At 60.1% G+C, this 22,873-nt stretch overlaps 3 protein-coding genes across 7 annotated transcripts; 2 read left to right on the top strand and 1 right to left on the bottom strand.

Annotated features, from left to right (window-relative positions):
* The first annotated feature begins 276 nt into the window (after positions 1-276).
* On the top strand, positions 277-5,795 carry LOC139587232 (general transcription and DNA repair factor IIH helicase subunit XPD-like). Of its 3 annotated transcripts, none has more exons than XM_071421300.1 (6): positions 277-510; positions 1,001-1,073; positions 1,781-1,851; positions 2,676-2,819; positions 4,304-4,447; positions 5,282-5,795. In XM_071421300.1, the coding sequence occupies exons 1-6, from the start codon at positions 292-294 to the stop codon at positions 5,285-5,287; spliced, it is 657 nt and encodes a 218-aa protein (XP_071277401.1). In that variant the 5' UTR covers positions 277-291; the 3' UTR covers positions 5,288-5,795. The 3 variants fall into 3 exon arrangements, with proteins under 3 accessions (XP_071277401.1, XP_071277400.1, XP_071277399.1); XM_071421299.1 differs by having other exon boundaries at positions 5,195-5,795; XM_071421298.1 differs by having other exon boundaries at positions 5,177-5,795.
* A 1,838-nt stretch (positions 5,796-7,633) lies between these two features.
* Positions 7,634-14,743, top strand: LOC139587234 (creatine kinase M-type). 3 transcript variants are annotated; one of them, XM_071421304.1, is made up of 8 exons: positions 7,634-7,967; positions 9,404-9,603; positions 10,122-10,276; positions 11,152-11,284; positions 11,838-12,009; positions 12,792-12,915; positions 13,504-13,693; positions 14,478-14,743. In XM_071421304.1, the coding sequence occupies exons 2-8, from the start codon at positions 9,411-9,413 to the stop codon at positions 14,654-14,656; spliced, it is 1,146 nt and encodes a 381-aa protein (XP_071277405.1). In that variant the 5' UTR covers positions 7,634-7,967; positions 9,404-9,410; the 3' UTR covers positions 14,657-14,743. The 3 variants fall into 3 exon arrangements, with proteins under 3 accessions (XP_071277405.1, XP_071277403.1, XP_071277402.1); XM_071421302.1 differs by having other exon boundaries at positions 9,239-9,603; XM_071421301.1 differs by lacking the exon at positions 7,634-7,967 and having other exon boundaries at positions 9,179-9,603.
* A 931-nt stretch (positions 14,744-15,674) lies between these two features.
* On the bottom strand, positions 15,675-21,066 carry LOC139587235 (kunitz-type U19-barytoxin-Tl1a-like). Its single transcript, XM_071421305.1, is given in 7 exon segments — positions 15,675-16,537; positions 17,632-17,673; positions 18,316-18,483; positions 19,408-19,446; positions 20,143-20,241; positions 20,244-20,436; positions 20,959-21,066. Coding segments are annotated over 7 exon segments (801 nt in total). The 3' UTR covers positions 15,675-16,385.
* Between the last annotated feature and the right edge of the window lie 1,807 nt (positions 21,067-22,873).

The following is a 22,873-nucleotide window of genomic DNA, read 5'->3' as shown; positions in this document are numbered from 1 at the left end:
ACCCCCCAAAATCCCCCAAAATCACCCCAAAATTATCCCAAATTCCTGCCCAGGGCATCCTGGAGAACATCCAGAGGAACAAACAGGACCCAGAACCCCTCAAACGCCCCCTAAAACTGCCCCAAAACCCCCTAAAACTGCCCCAAAATCCCCAAAAACTGTCCTAAATCCCCTCCTGAGACCCCCAAAACGCCCCTAGGACCCCCAAAATCCCCCCAAATCCCCCCAAATTCCTGCCCAGGGCATCCTGGAGAACATCCAGAGGAACAAACAGGACCCAGAACCTCTCAAATGCCCCCAAAAACTGCCCCAAAACCCCCTAAAACTGCCCCCAATCCCCTAAAACTGCCCCAAAACCCCCTAAAACTGTCCCAAAATCCCCCTGGGACCCCCAAAATCCCCCAAATTCCTGCCCAGGGCATCCTGGAGAACATCCAGAGGAACAAACTCCTCTTCATCGAGACCCAGGACGGGGCTGAGACCAGCGTGGCCCTGGAGAAATACCAGGAGGTGCTGGGGGGGGTTTGGGGGTCCTGGGGGGATTTTGGGGGGTCCTGGGGGCATTTGGGGGGTCCTGGGGGGATTTTGGAGGTGCTGGGGGGATTTCGGGGGTCCTGGGGGGGGATTTTGGGGGGTCCTGGGGGGATTTTGGGGGGTCCCAGGTGAATTTTTGGGATTCCCAGGGGGATTTTTTTGGGTTCCCAGGTGAATTTTGGGGTCCCAGGGGGGTTTTTGGGATTCCCAGGGGGTTTTTGGGGGTCTCAGGTGAATTTGGGGGGGTCCCAGTTGAATTTTGGGGTCCCAGGGGGATTTTGGGGGGTTCCCAGGTGAATTTTGGGGGGTTCCCAGGTGAATTTTGGGGGGTCCCAGGTGAATTTGGGGGTCCCAGGGGGGTTTTTGGTGGTCCCAGGTGAATTTTGGGGGTCCCAGGGGGGTTTTTGGGGGTTCCCAGGTGAATTTTGGGGGTCCCAGGTGATTTTGGGGTCCCCTCTCTCCCCAGGCGTGTGAGAACGGCCGCGGGGCCGTGCTGCTCTCGGTGGCGCGCGGCAAAGTCTCCGAGGGCATCGACTTCGGTGAGGTTTGGGGCGAATTTGGGCCATTTTGGGAAAATTTGAGAAATTTTGGGGATTTGGGGCAATTTTGGGGGGGTTCAGGGTGGGTTTGAGGGGATTTTTGGGGTCCCTTTTTTGGGTGCTCCCACCCCAGTCTTGGGGCAAAGTCTCCGAGGGCATCGACTTCGGGGAGATTTGGGGCGAATTTGGGAAAATTTGGGGAAAATTTTGGGGTTTTGAGGGGGTTCAGGGTGTGCTTGAGGGGATTTTGGGGGATTTGAGGGGAAATTTTGGGGTTTTTTGAGGGATTTGCAGGAAAATTTTGGAGTTTTGGGCATTTGATGGGAAATGTTGGGGTTTTGGGGGGATTTGATGGGAAATTTGGGGGGATTAATGGGAATTTTGGGGGCATTTTCATGGCAATTTTCGGGGGATTTTTGTGACAATTTGGGGTTTTTTGGGGGGGATTTAATGGGAATTTTGGGGGCATTTTCATGGCAGTTTTGGGGGGATTTTTGTGACAATTTGGGGTTTTTTTGGGGGGGATTTGATGGGAAATTTTGGGTGGATTTTGGTGGCAATTTTGCTTTTTTTGGGTGGATTTTGGTGGCAATTTTGCTTTTTTTGGGTGGGTTTTCATCGCCATTTGGTTCCTTTTGTGTTTGGGGGGGGATTTAAGGGGAAATTTGGGTTTTTTGGGGTCCCTGACCCCCCAATTTCCCCCCCAGTCCATCACTACGGCCGGGCCGTGATCATGTTCGGGGTCCCCTACGTCTACACCCAGAGCCGAATCCTCAAGGTCAGGGGGGGCTCAGCTGGGGCCCCCTCCCCAAATCCCACCTGGGGGGGTCCCTGGGAGGGATCAAGGGATTTGGGGTTTTTTAAGGGGATTTATTGGGGTTTTGGGGGGGATTTATGGGGGTTTTATGGGGGTTTTAGGGGGGTTTGGGGATTTTCAGGGGGGCTCAGGTGGGGCCCCCTCCCCAAATCCCACCTGGGGGAGATCAAGGGATTTGGGGGGGATTTTGGGGTTTTTTAAGGGGATTTATGGGGGTTTGGGGGGGTTTTTAGGGGGGTTTGGGGATTTTCAGGGGGGCTCAGGTGGGGCCCCCTCCCCAAATTCCACCTGGGGGAGATCAAGGGATTTTGGGGGGGGTTTAGGGGGATTTTGGGGATTTTTAGGGGGATTTATGGGGATTTTGGGGGTTTTTAAGAAGGTTTTGGGGGTCTCAGGTGTGGCCCCCTCCCCAAATCCCACCTGGGGGGTTTTTAGGATACCTGGGGGGTTTTTAGGATACCTGGGGGGGGTTTTAGGATACCTGGGGGGGGTTTAGGATTCCTGGGGAGGTTTTTTTGATTCCTGGGGAGGTTTTAGGATACCTGAGGGGTTTTTAGGATTCCTGGGGGGTTTTTAGGATACCTGGGGGGGTTTTGGGATACCTGGGGGGTTTTGGGGTACCTGGGGGGGTTTTAAGGATTCCTGGGGGGGGTTTTAGGATACCTGGGGGGGTTTTGGGATACCTGGGGGGTTTTGGGATACCTGGGGGGTTTTTAGGATTCCTGGGGAGGTTTTTAGGATTCCTGGGGAGGTTTTTGGGGGTCTCAGCCCCGTGTCCCCCCCAGGCCCGTCTGGAATTCCTGCGGGAGCAGCTCCAGGTGCGCGAGGGCGAATTCCTCACCTTCGACGCCATGCGGCACGCGGCGCAGTGCGTGGGGAGAGCCCTGCGGGGGAAAACGGATTACGGGCTCATGGTGTTCGCTGACAAGGTTTGGGGGAGATTTTAGGGGATTTAGGGTCAGTTTGGGGGGTTTAGGGTCAGTTTTGGGTCAGGTTTGGGTCAGTTTGGGGCGGCGCAGTGCGTGGGGAGAGCCCTGAGGGGCAAAACGGATTACGGGCTCATGGTGTTCGCTGACAAGGTTTGGGATCGGTTTTGGGGGATTTGGGGTCAGTTTGGGGTGTTTGGGGTCAGGTTTGGGGTCAGTTTTTGGGTCAGGTTTGGGGTCAGTTTTGGGTCAGTTTGGGGCGGCGCAGTGCGTGGGGAGAGCCCTGCGGGGGAAAACGGATTACGGGCTCATGGTGTTCGCTGACAAGGTTTGGGATCGATTGTAGGGGATTTGGGGTCGTTTTGGGGGGTTTGGGGTTGGTTTTGGGGTGTTTGGGGTCAGTTTGGGGTCAGTTTGGGGCGGCGCAGTGCGTGGGGAGAGCCCTCAGGGGGAAAACCGACTACGGGCTCATGGTGTTCGCTGACAAGGTTTGGGATCGGTTTTGGGGGATTTGGGGTCGTTTTGGGGTGTTTGGGGTCAGGTTTGGGGTGTTTGGGTCAGTTTGGGGCGGCGCAGTGCGTGGGGAGAGCCCTCAGGGGCAAAACGGATTATGGGCTCATGGTGTTCGCTGACAAGGTTTGGGATGGGTTTTGGGGGATTTGGGGTTGGTTTTGGGTCAGTTTGGGGGTGGTTTTGGGGAATTTGGGGTCAGTTTGGGGTCAGTTTTGGGTCAGTTTGGGGCGGCGCAGTGCGTGGGGAGAGCCCTGAGGGGCAAAACGGATTACGGGCTCATGGTGTTCGCTGACAAGGTTTGGGATCAATGTCAGGGGATTTGGGGTCGTTTTGGGGGGTTTGGGGTTGGTTTTGGGGTGTTTAGGGTCAGTTTGGGGTCAGTTTGGGGCGGCGCAGTGCGTGGGGAGAGCCCTCAGGGGGAAAACGGATTACGGGCTCATGGTGTTCGCTGACAAGGTTTGGGATCGGTTTTGGGGGATTTGGGGTTGGTTTTGGGTCAGTTTGGGGTTGGTTTTGGGGTGTTTGGGGTCGGTTTTGGGTGATTTGGGGTTGGTTTGGGGTCAGTTTGGGGCGGCGCAGTGCGTGGGGAGAGCCCTGAGGGGCAAATCCAACCACGGGCTCTGGTGTTCGCTGACAAGGTTTGGGGGAGATGTTGGGGGATTTAGGATCAGTTTGGAGATTTGGGCTCAGTTTGGGCCATTTTTGGTGTCCCAAACCCCATTTTCTCCCTGTTTTTCCCCATTTTTTTCTGGTTTTTCCCCATTTTCCCCCCGTTCCCAGCACTTTGCCCACACAGACAAGCGTGGGGGTGTTTGGGGGTCATTTTGGGGATTCCTGGGGTTATTTTGGTGTCCCAAACCCCATTTTCCTTGGGGTTTTTTTCCCATTTTCCCCCCGTTTCTCCCCATTTTTCCCATTTTCTCTGGTTTTCCCCATTTTTCTCTGTTCTTTCCCCGTTTTCCCCCCGTTCCCAGCGCTTTGCCCGCGCAGACAAGCGGGGGAAGCTCCCGCGCTGGATCCAGGAGCACCTGCCCGAGTCCCACCTGAACCTGACCGTGGACGAGGCCGTGCAGGCGGCCAAGAGGTTCCTGCGCGAGATGGCCCAGCCCTTCCGGCAGGTGAGGGATCCACTGGATCCCATTGGATCCCATTGGACCCAAAACAGCCCCTTCTGTGCCCTCCCAGCCCTTCCGGCAGGTGAGGGATCCACTGGATCCCATTGGATCCCATTGGACCCAAAACAGCCCCTCCTGTGCCCTCCCAGCCCTTCCGGCAGGTGAGGGATCCACTGGGTTCCACCCGATCCCATTGGATCCCATTGCATTGAAAATGGCCCCTCCTGGGCCCCCCCAGCCCTTCCGGCAGGTGAGGGATCCACCGGGTCCCATTGGATCCCATTGGACCCAAAACGGCCCCTCCTGGGCCCCCCAGCCCTTCTGGCAGGTGAGGGATCCACCCGATCCCACCGGATCGAAAACAGCCCCTCCTGGGCCCTTCTGGGCCCTTCTGGCAGGTGAGGGATCCACCAGGTCCCACTGGATCCCATGGCATCAAAAACGGCCCCTCCTGGGAGGTGAGGGATCCAAGCTGATCCAGAATGATCCCGAATGATCCCATTGGATCCTATCAGAGACACTACACCCCCCCTACCCCCAGCCCTTCTGGCAGGTGAGGGATCCACTGGATCCCAATTGATCCAAAATGGTCCCTCAGATTCCCCCCAAATCCCCACTAAATCCCCCCAAATCCCCTCAGATCCCCCCAAATACCCCCAGACCCCCGTAAATGCCCTCAGATCCCTCCCAGATCCCCCCAGATCCCCCGTTTCCCCCCGTTGCGGAGCCCAGCCCGCTGTCGGTTCCCAGGAGGATCAGCTCGGGCTCTCCCTGCTCACCTGGGAGCAGCTGCAGGCGGGGGAGGTGCAGCAGCGCATCCAGGGCCTCTCCCAGCAGCTCTGAGAGCAACGGGACCCAGCGGGATCAACCGGGATCCACCGGGACCCAACGGGAACCACCTGCACCAACTGGGACCCACTGGGATCCACTGGGACCCTCTGGGACCTCCCTGGGATCCACCTGCACCAACTGGGACCCATTGGGATCCACTGGCACCCTGGGACCCACTGGGATCCACCAGGACCCACCGGCATCAACCGGGATCCACTGGGACGTCCCTGGGATCCACCAGGAACCACCGGGATCCACCCCGGGGGGGGGGACAGGGGGGGTCTGGATCCACTGGGAGGCTCCAGGTGGGATCTGGAGCCCCCCTGGACCCCCCCCAAATGAGCTGGAGGTGGAACTCGATCCCTCCTTGGGATCCACTGGGATCTGGGCCCCCCAAATGCCAAAACAGGGCCTGGATCCCTGGGGGGGAGGGGGGATCTGGGCCCCCCCAGGTGGGATCTGCCCCTCCCCCCCCGTTTCTGCCAATCCCCTCCCCCCAATTAAAGCGGATTTCCCCTCCCCCCACGACTCCGCCCCCTTTTTGCTCCCCCAATGGGGCCCCCCCCAAATCCCCCCCACCCACGGAAAACAAAACCCCAAAATTTGGGGTCCCCCCGTGCCTCAGTTTCCCTGGAGATATTTGGGGGGGAAATTCCATTTTTGGGGGGGAAAAATTCCATTTTTGGGGTCCCTTTTTTGGGGGGGAAAATTCCATTTTGGGGTCCCCCCCCATGCCTCAGTTTCCCCCCCCCCCAGGTATTTTAGGGGAGAAATTCCTTTTTTGGGGGTAAAATTCCAATTTTGGGGTCCTTTTTGGGGCATAAAATTCCAATTTTGGGGTCCCTTTTTGGAGGGAAAAATTCCATTTTTTTGGGGTGCGAATTCCCAATTTTGGGGCCCCCCCCGTGCCTCAGTTTCCCCCATATTTTTTAGGGGGGGGGGTCATTTCTGGGGTCCCCCCCCCTCCGTCCCTCCCCTCCCCCCCTCAAGGACCCCCCCGGGACCCCTCCCCTCCCCTCCCCCCCCCAAATTCGACACCGCTTCCCCCCCCCCCCCCCCGGGAAATCGGAGCCGACCTAAAAATACCGGGGGGGGGGGGGGGGGGGGGAAGGGCGGGGCTGGGGGGCCCCTCCCCCTTCCCCTCCCCCCCCCGGCTTGAATTGCCCTGAGCCAGCGGATCCGCCCCGCCCCCACCCTAAAATCCCCCCCCCCATTGAATTTTGGGTTCCCCCCCCTTAATTCCGACCCCCCCCATTTAATTTTGGGGTTTTCGGACCCCCCCCCCTTCAAATTAAATTTTGGGGTTCCCCCCCCCCTTAATTCCGACCCCCCATTAGTTTTGGGGTTCCCCCCATTAATTTTGGGGTTCTCTGACCCCCCCTCAATTAATTTTGGGATATTTTAGGGGGGTGGGCCCAATTTTGGGGGGGGGGGGTGTCCCAGGATTTTGGGAGGGGTAGTTCCAAATTGGGGGGGTGGGGGGGGTCCCGTTATTTGGGGGTGGTCCCGGTGCCTCGGGGCGGCTCCCGGTAATTTGGGGGGGGGTCCCCGCTATTTGAAGAGCTCCTGGTATTTATTGGGGGAGTGGTCCCGGTATTTGGGGCTGGTCCCGCCATTTGGGGGGGTGGTCCCGCTATTTCGGGGGGTGGTCCCGCTATTTCGGGGGGTGGGTCCCGCTATTTGAAGAGCTCCTGGTATTTATTGGGGGTAGTCCTGGTATTTGGGGGGTGGTCCCGCTATTTCGGGGGGTGGTTCCGCCATTTGGGGGTGGTCCCGCTATTCGGGGGTGGTCCCGGTATTTTGGGGGGTGGTCCCCGTATTTGGGGGGGTGGTCCCGCTATTTGAAGAGCTCCCGCTATTTTGGGGGGTGGTCTCGCTATTTCGGGGGGTGGTCCCGCCATTTGGGGGTGGTCCCGGTATTTGGGGGGTGGGTCCCGGTATTTGGCGGGTAGTCCCGCTATTCCGGGGGTGGGTTCAGCCATTTGGGGGTGGTCCCGCTATTTTGGGGGTGGGTTCAGCCATTTGGGGGTGGTCCCGTTATTCGGGGGGTGGTCCCGCTATTTCGGGGGGTGGTCCCGCCATTTGGGGGTGGGTCCCGCTATTTCGGGGGGTGGTCCCGGTAATTTGGGGGGGTGGTCCCCGTATTTGGGGGTGGTCCCGCTATTTGAAGAGCTCACGGTATTTATTGGGGGGTGGTCCAGCCATTTGGGGGTGGTCCCGCTATTCGGGGGGTGGGTCCCGCTATTTGGGGGTGGTCCCGCTATTTCGGGGGGTGGTCCCGTTATTTCGGGGGGTGGTCCCGCTATTTCGGGGGTGGGTTCAGCCATTTGGGGGTGGTCCCGCTATTTCGGGGGGTGGTCCCGCTATTTCGGGGGGTGGTCCCGCTATTTCGGGGGGTGGTCCCGCCCCCAGCCCGGTCCCGGGGGGCCGCAGGTGCCGCGTGCCCCCGGCCGCCCCCCCCAGTGACACCGGACACCGGGGGGCGGCTCCGGGGGTCCCCCAGGGTCTCCCGCGGGCCGGGGGCGGCCCCGCCAGGGCCCGGCCCCGCCCGGTTTGGGGTCCCCCCGGAGCCCCCCGGGGCTGGGGGGGGTCCCGGGGGGGATAAAAGCGACCCCGGGGGGGTCCTGGTCCCACCGCTCCCCCCGCGCCCGGTACCGGCCCGACCCCGACCCGGCCCCGCTGAGACACCCAGGTAAGGGCGGGACCCCAATAGGGACCCCCACAGGGACCCCCCGAGACCACCGGGACACCCCAGGGACCCCAACCGGGATCCCCACAGGGACCCCCCGAGACCACCGGGACACCCGGGACACCCACAGGGACCCCCCGAGATCCCCTCAGGGACCCCCGAGACCACCGGGACCCCAACCGGGACCACCGGGACACACCTGGGATCCCCACAGGGACCACCGGGACACACCCGGGACCTCCCGAGATCCCCACAGGGACCCACTCAGGGACCCCCCCGGGACCACCGGGACACCCCAGGGACCCCCAGAGATCCCCACAGGGACCCCCGAGACCACTGGGACCCCAGTCGGGACCGGAACCGCTCCCGGGACTCCCCCCGGGACCACCGGGACCCCAGTCGGGACCACTGGGACACCCCCGGGACCCCCCTCCGGGACCCCAATCGGGTCCGGGACCCCTCCAGTTGGGACCCCCGGGACCCCAGTCGGGACCGGGACCCCCCCTCCCCAATAGGGACCGGGACCCTCAGGAAGGGTCGGGACACCCCCGGTGTCACCGGGACCGGGATTTGGGACCGGAACCGGGACCAGGACAGGGACCCGAGTCCCCCTCGGTGTCACCGGGATTCGGGACCGGGATTCGAGACTGGGTTTGGGGCCGGAATTTGGGACCGGGACCCGACTCCCCCTCGGTGGCACCGGGACCCCCCGAGCCCCCCCGGTCCCGCCCCTCCCCCCCGGGCTATAAATAGCCCCGGCCCGAACAAGGAGCGGAGCGGGGCGGCCACGCCCCCTCCCTGCAGGACACGCCCCCTTCAGGACACGCCCCCGAGCCCCCCCACTCCGTGTCCTCCATGTCCTCCATGTCCCCCCTGTCACCTGGCTGTGCCATCTGTCACCTGGCTGTCCCCATGTCCTCCATGTCCATGGTGACCTTGTCACCTGGCTGTGCCTGCAGTGCCACCATGTCCCCATTATGTCCCCATGATGTCCCCATGGTGTCCCCACGGTGTCCCCATTGTGTCCCCGCAGTGCCACCACGCCGTTCAGCAACACCTACAACAAGTACAAGCTCAAGTTCTGGGTTGAGGAGAAGATCCCAGACCTGTCCCCATGGTGTCCCCATGGTGTCCCCATGTCCCCATGATGTCCCCATGATGTCCCCATGGTGTCCCCATGGTGTCCCCATGATGTCCCCATGTCTCCATGATGTCCCCATGATGTCCCCATGGTGTCCCCATGGTGTCCCCATGATGTCCCCATGTCCCCGCAGTGCCACCATGCCGTTCAGCAACACCCACAACAAGCACAAGCTCAAGTTCTGGGTTGAGGAGAAGATCCCAGACCTGTCCCCATGGTGTCCCCATTCCCATGATGTTCTCATGGTGTCTCCATGATGTCCCCATGATGTCCCCATGATGTCCCCATGTCCCCGCAGTGCCACCATGCCGTTCAGCAACACCCACAACAAGTACAAGCAGAAGTTCTCTGCCGAGGAGGAGTTCCCGGACCTGTCCAAGCACAACAACCACATGGCCAAGGTGCTGACGCCCGCCCTGTACGCCAAGCTGCGCGACAAGGAGACGCCCAGCGGCTTCACCCTCGACGACGTCATCCAGACCGGCGTGGACAACCCCGGTGCGTCCTCGGCGGGTCCCCAGCCCACCCGAGGGGTCATGGGCACCTCCATGGGGTCATCGGCGCCTCCATGGGCTCATTGGCACCTTCATGGGGTCATCGGCACCTCCATGGGGTCATTGGCACCTTCATGGGGTCATCGGCACCTTCATGGGGTCATCGGCACCTCCATGGGGTCATTGGCGCCTCCATGGGGTCATCGGGACCTTCATGGGGTCCCCAGCCCACCCGAGGGGTCCTCAATCCATCCTTGGGGTCTCCAACTCATCCATGGGGTCCCCAGCCCACCCAAGGGGTCCTCAAATGGTCCATGGGGTCCTCAATCCATCCTTGGGGTCCTCAACCCATCCATGGGATCCTCAACCCACCCAAGAGATCCTCAAATTGTCCACAGGGTCCTCAACCCATCCATGGGGCCAGAGACCCCTCCCCAGGTCCCAGTAGCCAATCCCAGTCCTGTACTGGTCCCAGTGACCCCCCGTGACCCCCGGTGACCCCCGGTGACCCCTGACCCGCAGGTCACCCGTTCATCATGACCGTGGGCTGCGTGGCCGGGGACGAGGAGTCCTACGAGGTCTTCAAGGAGCTCTTTGACCCCGTGATCCAGGACAGGCACGGGGGCTACAAACCCACGGACAAGCACCGCACCGACCTCAACCACGAGAACCTCAAGGTCAGGGGGTCCCCAAAATCCGGGAGGGGTCCCCAAAATTTGGGAGGGGTCTCCAAAATTTGGGGAGGGTCCCCAAAATCCGGGAGGGGTGCCCAGAATTTGGAGGGGTTCCTAAAAGTCTCAAGAGGGCAGGGAAGGGGTGACAGGGCCACCATGGGGTGACACCACAAGCAAGAACCACACCAACCTCCACCAGGAGAGCCTCAAGGTGGGGAGGACCCCGAAAATTTGGGGGGGTCTCAAAATTTGGGAGGGGTCCCCAAAATCTGGGGGAGCCCCCACAATTTGGGAGGGGTCCCCGAAATCTCGGAGGGTCCCCAGAGGTCTGGGGAGGGCAGGGAAGGGGTGGCAGGGCCACCATGGGGCGACTCCAGGAGGTTTGGGGGGATTTTTTGGGGGGATATTTTGGGGCTTTTTGGGGTATTTTGAGTGGAATTTTTGGGATATTTTCGGGGTGATTTTGGGGATATTTTTGGGGTGATTTTGGGGTATTTTCGGGTGTCCCTGACCCTGTTTTTAGGGTGCAGGGTGGGGAGGACCTGGACCCCAAGTACATGCTGAGCATTGCAGGGCTCTCAGAGAGGGATATTTTGGGGATATTTTGGGTTATTTTGAGTGGAATTTTTGGTGGTTTTTTTGGGGATATTTTTGGGGTATTTTTGGGGTGTCCCTGACCCGGTTTTCGGGGCTCCCCAGGGCGGGGAGGACCTGGACCCCAAGTACGTCCTGAGCATTGCGGGGCTCTCAGAGGGGAGGATTTCGGGTTGATATTTTGGGAGTTTTTGGGTTATTTTGAACGGAATTTTTTGAGGTTTTTTGGGGTGATTTTGGGGTATTTTTGGGGTGTCCCTGACCCGGTTTTTGGGGCTCCCCAGGGCGGGGAGGACCTGGACCCCAAGTACGTGCTGAGCAGCCGCGTGCGCACCGGCCGCAGCATCAAGGGCTACTCGCTGCCCCCCCACTGCAGCCGTGGCGAGCGCCGCGCCATCGAGAAGCTGTCAGTCACAGGTGAGGGGCGGGGCCTAAAGGGGTGGGGCCTGTAGGGGCGTGGTCCGATGGGCGTGGCTTGTAAGGGTGGTGTGGGATGGTTGAGGTTGGATTGGGTACGGTCGGGAAATGGGTGGGGTCAGATTGGGTGTGCTCAGAATGTGGGTGGAGCTGGAGTGGGGTGGGGTCGTGGGCGGGGTCAGAAATGGGTGTGGCCAATGTGGGCACGGCCTGGGTGGATTTGGGATGGATTGGGGATGAACTCGGGGTGGATTTGGGGTGAATTTGAGGATGGATTTGGGGTAGATTTGGGATAGATTTGAGATGAATGTGGGGATGAATTTGGGGTGGATTTGGGATGGATTTGGGGATGAATTCGGGGATGGATTTGGGGTGGATTTGGGATGGCTGGGCGTGGCCAGTCCATCCCAGGCATGTCCCGGGCGTGTCCCGGGCGTGTCCTGGGCGTGTCCCGGGTGTGTCCTGGGCGTGTCCCGGGCGTGTCCTGGGCGTGTCCTGGGTGTGTCTGGGCGTGTCCCGGCGCACGCCCAGGTGCTGACCCCGCCCCGGGCAGCCCTGAACAGCCTGGAGGGGGAGTTCAAGGGCAAGTACTACCCGCTGAAGGCCATGACGGAGCAGGAGCAGCAGCAGCTCATCGACGACCACTTCCTGTTCGACAAACCCGTGTCACCCCTGCTGCTGGCCTCGGGCATGGCCCGCGACTGGCCCGACGCCCGCGGCATCTGGTGGGCACCTGGGGGGAACCTGGGGCACCTGGGGGCTGTTTGGAGGGTCCTTGGAGGGGTTTTGAGGCACCTTGTAGCACCTGGGGGCACCTGGGGGGCGTTTGGGGGGGCCTTGAGGGGGTTTTGGGGCACCTTGTGGCACCTGGGATGTTCCTGGGAGCACCTGAGGGCACCTGGGCAACACCTGGGGGTGTTTGGGAGGGCCTTGAGGGGGTTTTGGGGCACCTTGTGGCACCTGGGAGGCTCCTGGGGGCACCTGGGAAGTTCCTGTGGGTGCCCCGGGGACACTTGGGGACACCTTGTGGCACCCGAGGGGTGCCTGGAGTACCTGGGGGGCATTTGGGGGGTCCCTAGGGGCGTTTTGGGGCAGTTTGGGGTGCCTGAGGGGTATCTGGGGGGTCCTTGGGGGCACTTGGGGACACCTTGTGGCACCCGAGGAGTCACCTGGAGTACCTAGGGGGTGTTTGGGGGGTCCCTAGGGGCGTTCTGGGGCAGTTTGGGGTATCTGGGGGGTTCTTGGGGACACCTGGGGACACCTTGTGGCACATAGGGGTCATCTGGGCTACCTGGGGGGCACCTGCAGGTACCTTACGGCACCTGGTGACACCTGGGGGACACCTGGGGGCGCCTGGGAGGTGCTGAGGTGTCCCTCCGGTGTCCCCTCAATGTCCCCAGTGTCCCCTGATGTCCCCCATTATGGGGTCTCCCCTCTCGGGGAGGCTCTGGGGGTGTCCCCCCGGTGTCCCCCCGGTGTCCCCAATGTCCCCTGGGTGTCCCCCCAGGCACAACGACAACAAAACGTTCCTGGTGTGGGTGAACGAGGAGGATCACCTGCGCGTCATCTCCATGGAGAAGGGCGGCAACATGAAGGAGGTGTTCCGGCGCTTCTGCGTCGGCCTCAAGAAGGTCAGGGACACCTGGGGACACTTGGGGACACTTGGGGACACCTGGGGACATCTGGGGACATCTGGGGACACGGAGGGTTTGGGGACATCCGGGGGGATTTGGGGATGGAGGAGTTTTGGGGTCCCATCTCCATGGAGAAGGGAGGGACATGCAGGAGCTGTTCTGGCGCTTCTGCGTCGGCCTCAAGAAGGTCAGGGGGGACACCTGGGGACACTTGGGGACAGGTGACACTTTGGGAACAAGGAGAACTTTTGTGGACAGAAAACCCTGGGGACATTGAGGGGATCTGGAGAACTTTGGGGACAGGTGACATTTGAGGACATTGAGGTGACATTTGAAGACATTGAGGTGACATTTGGGGACAGGTGACATTTGGGGACAGGTGACATTTGGGGACTTTGAGGTGGCATTTGAGGACATTGAGGTGACATTTGAGGTGCCACCCACAACCCTGAGCACCCCAGGTGTGCCCTGGCCGTGCCCCAGGTGTGCCCCAGGTGTGCCCCAGGTGTGCCCCAGGTGTTCCCCCACCGGCCACAGGCGCCACCACCCCGGCGTCCCCAACCTCTGTCCCCTGCGTGTCCCCAGATCGAGGAGATCTTCAAGAAGGCCGGGCACCCGTTCATGTGGACGGAGCACCTGGGCTACATCCTCACCTGCCCGTCCAACCTGGGCACGGGGCTGCGCGGCGGCGTCCACGTGCGCCTGCAGCACCTGAGCCAGCACCCCAAGTTCGAGGAGATCCTCAAGCGCCTGCGCCTGCAGAAACGCGGCACAGGTGGGAGCCCAGGGCACCTGGGGCGGGCGGGGACACCCCAGAATTCACCTGGGGGGAGAATTCCATCCCAAAATTCACCTGGGGGGAGAGAGTGACTGCCCCAAAGTCACCTGGGATGGGGTGGGGACACCCCAAAATTCACCTGGGGGGAAGAGTGACCACCCCAAAGTCACCTGGGTGGGGGAATCCCATCCCAAAATTCACCTGGGATGGGCGGGGACACCCCAGAATTCACCTGGCAGGGACGAGGACGCCCCAAAATCACCTGGGGGGGGGACGGGACAGGAGAGGGACCCTATGGAGGACACACGGACAGGGGATGGTCAGGAGTGGTCAATGAGTGGTCAGCTGTGTCCTGGCTGTCCGTGTCTGTCCATGGCTGACTGACCTACAATCTGTCCGTCTGTCCGTCAAGGCGGGGTGGACACGGCCACAATGGGGACCGGGGCACCATCAAACCCTGGATGGTCAATGAGTGGTCAATGGGTGGTCAATGAGTGGTCAATGAGTGGTCAATGAGTGGTCAATGGGTGCTCAGGAGTGGTCAGTGGTGTCCTGGCTGTCAATGTCTGTCCATGGCTCACTGACCCCCCTGTCCGTCTGTCCGTCTGTCCGTCCATCCAGGCGGGGTGGACACGGCCACGGTGGGACCATCAAACCCTGGATGGTCAATGGGTGGTCACTGAGTGGTCAATGGGTGGTCAGTGGTGTCCTGGCTGTCTGTGTCTGTCCATGGCTGACTGATGTCCCCCCCCTCTGTCCCTCTGTCCGTCCGTCCGTCCAGGCGGGGTGGACACGGCCGCTGTGGGCGCCGTCTTCGACATCTCCAACGCCGACCGCTTGGGCTTCTCGGAGGTGGAGCAGGTGCAGATGGTGGTGGACGGCGTCAAGCTCATGGTGGAGATGGAGAAGAAGCTGGAGCAGAAGCAGCCGATCGACGACATGATCCCGGCCCAGAAATAGGGGAGGGGGCGGCGCGGGGGCCCCCCGAGCCCCCCCAGACCCCCCCCAGATCCCCCCGGAGCGGCCCCAATAAACGCCCTTGGTCGGTCCCGGCCGCGCTCGCCTTTCGCATTTGGGGAGGGGGCGACGCCAAACTGGGGGGTCCCGGGAATTTCACAGCCACCCCCACATCCCCCAGGGGTCCCTCGGGTCCTCCTGGGGACCCCAAAATCTCCCCCAGACCCCTCCCGACCCCCGGGGACCCCCCAGAACCCCCCCAATAAACGCTGCTGGTCCCCACCATGGTTGGGGGTTCCAATCTGGGGAGGGGGCGACGCAAAATTTGGGGGGTCCCAGGAATTTCACAGCGACCCCCACATCCCCAAGGGTCCCTCGGGTCCTCCTGGGGACCCCAAAATCTCCCCCAGACCCCTCTCGACCCCTGGGGATCCCCCAGAACTCCCCAATAACGACCCAAATATGGTCGGGGGTTCCAATCTGGGGAGGGGGCGGCGCAAAATTTGGGGGGGTCCCAGTGAAGCCAGAGGGACCCTCGCACTCCCCGAGGGGATTTCTCAGCCATGGGGACCCCAAAATCTCCCCCAGACCCCTCACAACCCCCCAGAACTCCCCAATAACGACCCCAATATGGTCGGGGGTTCCAATTTGGGGAGGGGGCGGCACCAATTTGACCCCTCCCAAAACCCACATTTTTTCCCCCAAAAATCCCTTTTTTCCCCCTCAAATCCCAAACCCCATTTTCCCCCCCAAACCCCCATTTCACCCCTAAAAAAAATCCCATTTATTCCCCATAAAAATCCGTTTTTTCCCCAAAAAAACCCATTTTTCCCCTTCCCAACCCCCATTTTCCCCCCCAAAACTCCATTTTCCCCCAAAAATTCCATTTTCCAACCAAAAAATCCCTTTTTCGCCCAAATCCCATTTTTCCTCCTCCCAAACCCCATTCCACTCCTAAAAAAATCCCATTTTTTCTCCCCAAAATTCCCATTTTTCCCCCAAAATTCCCATTTTTCCCCAGATCAAGGGGAGGGACTCAGAGGTTTGGATTTTTTGGGGGAGCTGCTCAGGAATTTGGGGTTTCTGGGGTTCTGATTTTCCCTTTATTCCAACAAATCCCTGGAATGTAAAAAAACCCTCCCCGAATTATTCCCGAACCCCAAAATCGCCTCGATTCGACCCAAAAATCACAAATTTCCCCCTCCCCCCAAAATCACAAAAACACGGGGGGTGGGGACCCCAAAAAAACCCCAAAAATCCGGGTGGGAAAAGGGGGAGGATGCCCCAAAATTTGGGGATTTTTTTATGGATTTTTTTGGGGATTTTTGGGGGGTTTTTTTAGGGTTTTTTCCCTCACCCACCCTCCCCCAAAATTCCATTTATTCCCTACAAAAATCACTAAAAATCAGAGCACGGATCATTGCTCAGGGACGGGGATTTTGGGGCTGAATTTTGGGTCTTTTGGGGGGATATTTCTTGATTTTTCAGAGATTTTTTTAGAGGTTTTTTTTGGTTTTTTTTTTTAGATTTTTTGGGAGTTTTTTGAGGTGTTTTTTTAGGGTTTTCCCCCCAACCGCCCTTCCCCAAAATCCCCTTTTTCCCCCACAAAAGCAATCACTAGAAAATGGGCGCACGGATGATTCTCGGGGCTCGGGGACGGGGCCATTTCGGGGCCGCTGCCGTGCATTTCCCGGGCCGGTTTTTGGGGCGATTTCGGGGCTTTTTGGGGCGCTCAGGCCGGGTACGGCTCCTTCATGAGGCACTCGCGGTCCTCGCCCCCGGCGGCTCCCGGCGCTCGCGGCTTCGCCCGGCAGCGGCTGCGGGCCAGGGCCAGCGCCGGGGCCAGCAGGGCCAGCAGGGCCAGCAGGGACACCAGGGCCAGCCCTGGGGACAGACACGGGTCAGAGACACCCCAAAATGGGGACAGGGACACCCCAAAATGGGGCCAGGGCCAGCGCCGGGGCCAGCAGGGCCAGCAGCGCCAGCAGGGACACCAGGGCCAGCCCTGGGGACAGACACGGGTCAGAATGGGGACAGGGCCAGCGCCGGGGCCAGCAGGGCCAGCAGGGCCACCAGGGCCAGCCCTGGGGACAGAATGGGGTCAGAGACACCCCAAAATGGGGACAGGGACACCCCAAAATGGGGCCAGGGCCAGGGCTGGGGCCAGCAGCGCCACCAGGGCCAGCAGGGCCACCAGGGCCAGCCCTGGGGACAGACACGGGTCAGAATGGGGACAGGGCCAGCGCCAGGGCCAGCAGGGCCAGCAGCGCCAGCAGGGCCACCAGGGCCAGCCCTGGGCACAGACACGGGTCAGAATGGGGACAGGGACACCAGGGCCAGCCCTGGGGACAGACACGGGTCAGAACAGGGACAGGGACACCCCAAAACGGGGACAGGGACAGCGCTGGGGCCAGCAGGGCCAGCCCTGGGGACAGAATGGGGACAGGGACACCCCAAAATGGGGACAGGGACACCCCAGAATGGGGCCAGGGCCAGCGCCGGGGCCAGCAGGGCCACCAGGGCCAGCCCTGGGGACAGAATGGGGTCAGGGACACCCAGGGACACCCAGGGCCAGTGCCGGGGCCAGCAGCGCCAGCAGGGCCAGCCCTGGGGACAGACACGGGTCAGAATGGGGTCAGGGACACCCTGAAACGGGGACAGGGACACCCCAAAATGGGGACAGGGACACCCAGGGCCAGCGCCGGGGCCGGCAGGGCCAGCCCTGGGGACAGACACGGGGTCAGGGGCAGCCCGAAATGGGGACAGGGACACTGGGAGGGCGCTGCGAGGGGATTTGGGGACATTTGGGAGGGGTTTGGGGGCACTGGGAGGGATTTGGGGACATTCAGGGGGCGTCTGGAGACATTTGGGGACACTGAGGGACACTGGGAGGGATTTGGGGACATTTGGGGACACTGGGGAGGATTTGGGGACATTTGGGGGGGATTGGGGGACATTTGGGGACACCCAGACCTCACCTTTGGAGGAGAAGAATCTCCGGAATTCATCGCTGAAATCGCCTGGGGGAGAAACGGGGGGAGCTCAGACTGGGGGCAAATCTGGGGCAAATTTGGGGGATTTTGGGGGGATTTTGGGGCAAATACTTGGGGAATTTTGGAGCAGATTTTGGGGAAATTTTTGGGGGATTTCAGGGCGAATTTTGGGACAAAGTTTTGGGGAATTTCGGGGCAAATTCTGGAGCAAATTTTGTGGGGACTTTTGGAGCAAATCTCAGTGGATTTTCACTGAAATTTTTGGGAACCTCTGGGAAAACTTTGGGGGGCAATTTCAGGGAATTTTGGGGTGGTTTTGGGGGCGGTTTTTGGGGCGGTTTTGGGGCAGTTTTGGGGTGGTTTTTGGGGCAGTTTTTGGGCGGTTTTTGGGGCGGTTTCTGGGGCGGTTTTTGGGCGGTTTTTGGGGCAGTTTTTGGGGTGGTTTTTGGGGCAGGTTTGGGGCGGGTTTTGGGCAGTTTTGGGGCAAGTTTTGGGCGGTTTTGGGGCAGTTTTTGGGTGGTTTTGGGGCAGTTTTGGGGCTGTTTTTGGGCGGTTTTTGGGGCGATTTTTGGGGCGGTTTTTGGGCGGTTCTGGGGCTGTTTTTGGGGCTGTTTTTGGGGCAGTTTTTGGGGCAGTTTTTGGGGCGGTTTTTGGGTGCGTTTCGCTCACCCTGGGGCCGGCAGCGCCGCAGGCACTCGCGCTCGTCCCGGTGGTTGTTGGCGTTGCCGCGGCAGCCGCCGTAGGTGAATTCCCGGCAGGATTTCTCTGCGGGGACGTAAAACCAGCGCGGGAACGCGGCGCGGCACGGGCCCGTGACAGGGGGGGCTGAGCACAGCTCTGGGGGGAAAATATCCCGAAATTCACACTCCAAAATATCCAAAAATTCACACTTCAAAATATCCAGAAATTCCCTTTAAAACCCAAAAATTCCCACTTCAAAATATCCAGAAATTCACACTCCAGAATATCCAGAAATTCACACTCCAGAATATCCAAAAATTGCCTTTAAAACCCAAAAATTCCCATTTCAAAATATCCAGAAATTCCCACTCCAAAATATCCAGAAATTCCCACTTCAAAATATCCAAAAAATCCCACTTCAAAACATCCAGAAATTCCCTTTAAAACCCAAAAATTCCCACTTCAAAATATCCAGAAATTCCCACTCCAAAATATCCAGAAATTCCCACTTCAAAATATCCAAAAAATCCCACTTCAAAACATCCAGAAATTCCCTTTAAAACCCAAAAAATTCCCACTTCAAAATATCCAGAAATTCCCACTTCAAATATCCAGAAATTCCCTTTAAAATCCAGAAATTCCCTCTTCAAAATATCCAGAAATTCCCACTTCAAATATCCAAAATTTCCCTTTAAAATCCAAATTCCCACTTCAAAATATCCAAAAATTCCCACTTCAAAATATCCAGAAATTCCCTCTTCAAAATATCCAGAAATTCCCACTTCAAAATATCCAGAAATTCCCACTTCAAAATCCAAAATTTCCAGGGAATTCTGGCCCTGATCCACTCAAAATTCAGAATTTTCACTTCATTTGGCACCAATCCATTCAAAATTCCAAATTTCCTGCTAAAATCCATCCCAAATGCGTTCAAAATTCCAAATTTGTACTTAAATTCACAGCAAATCCCTTTGAAATTCAAATTTTCTGGTTGAATTTCTAACCAAACCCTTCAAAAATCAAAATTTCTGCTGAAATTTGCACCGAATCCTCAGAAAATCCCCCCAGATCTGGAGTTACCTGCTAAGGAGGAATTGGTGGTGACAGGGCTGGAGAGAGCTGTGGAAAAATGGGGAAAAAAATGAGAAAAAACTGAGAAAAATGGGAAAAGTGGGGGGGGAATGGGGAAATAAAGGGGAAAAAAAGGGGGGAAAAAATTTATAAGGAAAAAAATGGAAAAATGGGAAAGAAAGGGAAAGATGGAGGGGAAACGGGGGGAAACAGGGAAAAATGAGGATAAATGGGGGAGGAAAAGGGAAAATAGGGGAGGAAAAGGGAAAATGGGGAAAACATGGGGGAAATGGGGGGAGAAATGGGGGAAATGGGGAAAAATTGAGAAAAAATGGGGGAAAGTGGGGGAGAAAATGGGGAAAAGGGAAAAAAAGGGGGGGAATGGGAGAGAATGGGGAAAAAAGGGGAAAATGGGGGAAAATTGGAGGGAAATGGGGGAAAAAGGGGGAAAAAGGGGGAGGGAATGGGGGAAAATGGGGGAAAAAAGGGGGAAATAGGGAAAAATCGGCACCAAACCAGGGGGGTTTGGGCATTGAAATGTTCCAAACTCCGGCCCCTCCCGTTATTCCCCGGTTCCCCCCGTTATTTCCCGTTATTCCCCGGTATTCCCCGTTTCCCCCCGTTATCCCCCGTTTCCCCCCGTTATTCCCGGTTCCCCCCGTTATCCCCCGTTTCCCCCCGTTATCCCCCGGTCCCCCCGTTATCCCCCTTTCCCCCGTTATCCCCGCTATTCCCGGCGCTCACCGGTTCCCGCCGTGTCCCCGCAGCTCTCCCTGCACTCCCGCTCGCTCCCGAAGTTGTTCCCGTTGCCGCCGCAGCCGCCGAACACGAAACTCTCGCAGCTCCGGAGGAGGCGTTGAAAAACCAGCGCGGGATGGAGGCGCGGCAGCGGCCGGTGAGCGCCGGTAACCGGCACCGGCTGCGGAAAACACCCGTTATTGACACCAAAAACCCCGAAATCCACCCCAAAATCCACCCCGAGAACCGTGAGCGCCGGTAACCGGCACCGGGCTGCGGGACGGACCCGTTATTGACACCGAAAACCCGAAATTCACCCCAAAAATCCCCCCCAGCCCCGGTAACCGGCACCGGTTTGGGGGCACGGACCCGTTACCGACCCCCAAACCTTCCTGGGGAACCCCCAAATCCCCTCCAGGACCCCCCAAATCCTCCTCAAATCGCCCCCCACACTCCCCCAGAACCCCTCAAAACTCCCCCAAATCCTCCCCAGGACCCCCCAAACCTTCCCCAAATCCCCTCCAAGATCCCCCCAAACTCCTCCCCAGACTGCCCCAGGACCCCCAAACCTTCCCCAGAACCCCCCAAATCCCCTCCAAGATCCCCCCGAACGCCCCCAAATCCTCTCTAGGACCCCCCAAACTCCTCCCCAAACTGCCCCAGGACCCCCCAAACCTCCCCCAAATCCCCTCCAAGATCCCCCCAAATCCCCCCCAAATCCCCCCCAGGACCCCCCAAATCCCCCCCAAACTCCCCCAAACTCCCCCAGGACGCCCCAAATCCCCCCCAGGCCCCCCCAATTCCCCCAGGTCCCCCCGGTACCGGCGAGGGCGGCGGGCCGCTGGGGGAGTCCCGTTCCGGGGCCGTTGCGGAGCCCCCCGGGCCCCCCAGGAGCAGCAGCAGCAGCGGGAGGAGCCGCCCCGCCGCCATCGCAGGTGAGCGCCGCTGACGTCACCCAGGTGCGCCGGGGGGACCACGCCCACCGCGCGCGGGGGAGCCACGCCCACCCCGGAACGGGGGGGGAAGAGGGAGGGGGAAACGGCGGAATTGGCCACGCCCATTTTAATGTGAGGCCACGCCCCAACGCCCATGCCCGCTATGGGAACGGTTGAGGGGGTGAGGCGAGGCACGCCCCCTCATTTGCATGTGAGGCGGAAATCGCGCGGTTATGGGGGGGTGGGATCTGGGGGGGTTTGGGGGATTTGGGGCAGTTTTGGGAGCGGTTTTGGGGGACTCTGGGGGCGGTTTTGGGGATTTTGGGGGATTCTGAGGGGATTTTGGAGAGGTTTTGGGGAGTTTTGGGGATTTTCGGGGGTTCTGGTGGAGGATTTGGGGTTTTGGGGAGTTTTGGAGGAGATTTGGGATCTGGGGGATTCTGGGGGAGTTTTGGGGGGATTCTGGGGAGTTTTGGGGTCTGAGAGGTTCTGGGAGAATTTTGAGGAGGTTTTGGGAGTTTTGGGGGAGTTTTGGCATCTGGAGAATTCTGGGGAGCGTTTTGGGGAGTCTGGGGGGTTCTGGAGGAGTTATGGGGGGGATTTGGGGTTTTGAGGGGACTCTGGAGGGGGCTTTGGGGTCTGGGGTGTTCTGGGGAGTTTTCGGGGGCTTTTGGGGGGTTTTGGGGGGGATTTTGGGGTCTGGGGGTGTCGTGGGTGGGGCTTGGGGGGGGTTTGGGGTCCGTCGTTTTTTTGGGGGGGATTTTGGGGTCTGAGGGGGCTACGGCGGCATTCCAATGCTAAACCACGCCCACACCACGCCTCTCGCCACACCCCCTTATGCCCCAATGGGAGGGACTAGAATGGAATTCCCAACATTAAGCCACGCCCCGCCCACGCCCTTTTAGGCCCCGCCCCTCCTCCCGGCATCCGTGGCGGGGCTAAATTCTAATGTCAATATTAACCCACGCCCACACCACGCCCTTTTAGGCCCCGCCCCTCTCCGATGTAAATGAGGGGCTACAAGGAAATTCCATCCTTAAGCCACGCCCCCCCGGACCAACGGGAGGGGCTCTGGGGCGGTCTCCGCTTTAAGCCCCGCCCCCGCCACGCCCTTCCAAGCCCCGCCCTCGCCCCCTACCCCCGGCGGCCGCCCCGGAGCCGCGTCCCGAGCGATGGCGGCGACCGGGTGGGGCGGCGGCAGGGCCGGGGGGGCGGCCCCGGGGCTCTCGCCGGGCGCGGCGGCTCCGGGGCGGCTCTCGCCGGGCCGGGAGGGGTCCCCGGGGGGGCTCTCCCCGGTGCGGGGCTCCCCGGGCCGCAGCCCCGGCGTCCAGCGGAGAGCGGCGCGGGTCACGGTCAAGTACAACCGGCAGGAGCTGCAGCGGCGGCTGGACACGGAGCAGTGGATCGACGGCAGGCTCGGGGAGCTCTACCGGGGCCGGGTAACGGCACCGGGAACCGGGGATGGGGCAGGGAAACCGGGGATGGACCGGGAACGGGGCAGGGGAACCGGGAACGGGGCCGGGAACAGGAGCGGAGGCTCGGGGAGCTCTACCGGGATGGGAACCGGGGACGGGACCGGGGACGGGACCGGGAATTGGGGATGGAGGCGCGGGGGCGGCACCGGGGTGGGGCACTGGGAACCGGGATGCGGATGGAGATGGGGAACGGGACCGGGGACCGGGACATGGAGCGGGAGCGGGAATGAGAAACGGGAACGGGACCGGGGACCGGAACATGGAGCGGGACCGGGAATGAGAACTGGGAGAGGGCGGGACCGGGAGCGGGAACGGGAACGGGACCGG

This window comes from Agelaius tricolor, unplaced genomic scaffold (assembly GCF_023055355.1).
Source record: "Agelaius tricolor isolate 1412-34295 unplaced genomic scaffold, bAgeTri1.0.p SCAF_211, whole genome shotgun sequence".
Classification (NCBI taxonomy): Eukaryota; Metazoa; Chordata; class Aves; order Passeriformes; family Icteridae; genus Agelaius; species Agelaius tricolor.
The sequence above is the reverse complement of the archived record's forward strand: the minus strand, read 5'-3'. Positions and strand labels throughout refer to the sequence as shown.

Excerpts from the sequence above, each read along its gene's own strand:
- LOC139587232 (XM_071421298.1), top strand. The coding sequence starts at position 292 with ATGCCCCCAAAAACTGCCCCAAAACCCCCTAAAACTGCCCCCAATCCC. Across the intron at positions 511-1,000 it reads CCCTGGAGAAATACCAGGAG|GCGTGTGAGAACGGCCGCGG; the intron begins GTGCTGGGGGGG and ends CTCTCTCCCCAG. Across the intron at positions 2,820-4,303 it reads TCATGGTGTTCGCTGACAAG|CGCTTTGCCCGCGCAGACAA; the intron begins GTTTGGGGGAGA and ends CCCCGTTCCCAG.
- LOC139587234 (XM_071421302.1), top strand. The coding sequence starts at position 9,381 with ATGATGTCCCCATGTCCCCGCAGTGCCACCATGCCGTTCAGCAACACC. Across the intron at positions 9,604-10,121 it reads GACCGGCGTGGACAACCCCG|GTCACCCGTTCATCATGACC; the intron begins GTGCGTCCTCGG and ends CCTGACCCGCAG. Across the intron at positions 10,277-11,151 it reads TCAACCACGAGAACCTCAAG|GGCGGGGAGGACCTGGACCC; the intron begins GTCAGGGGGTCC and ends GGGGCTCCCCAG.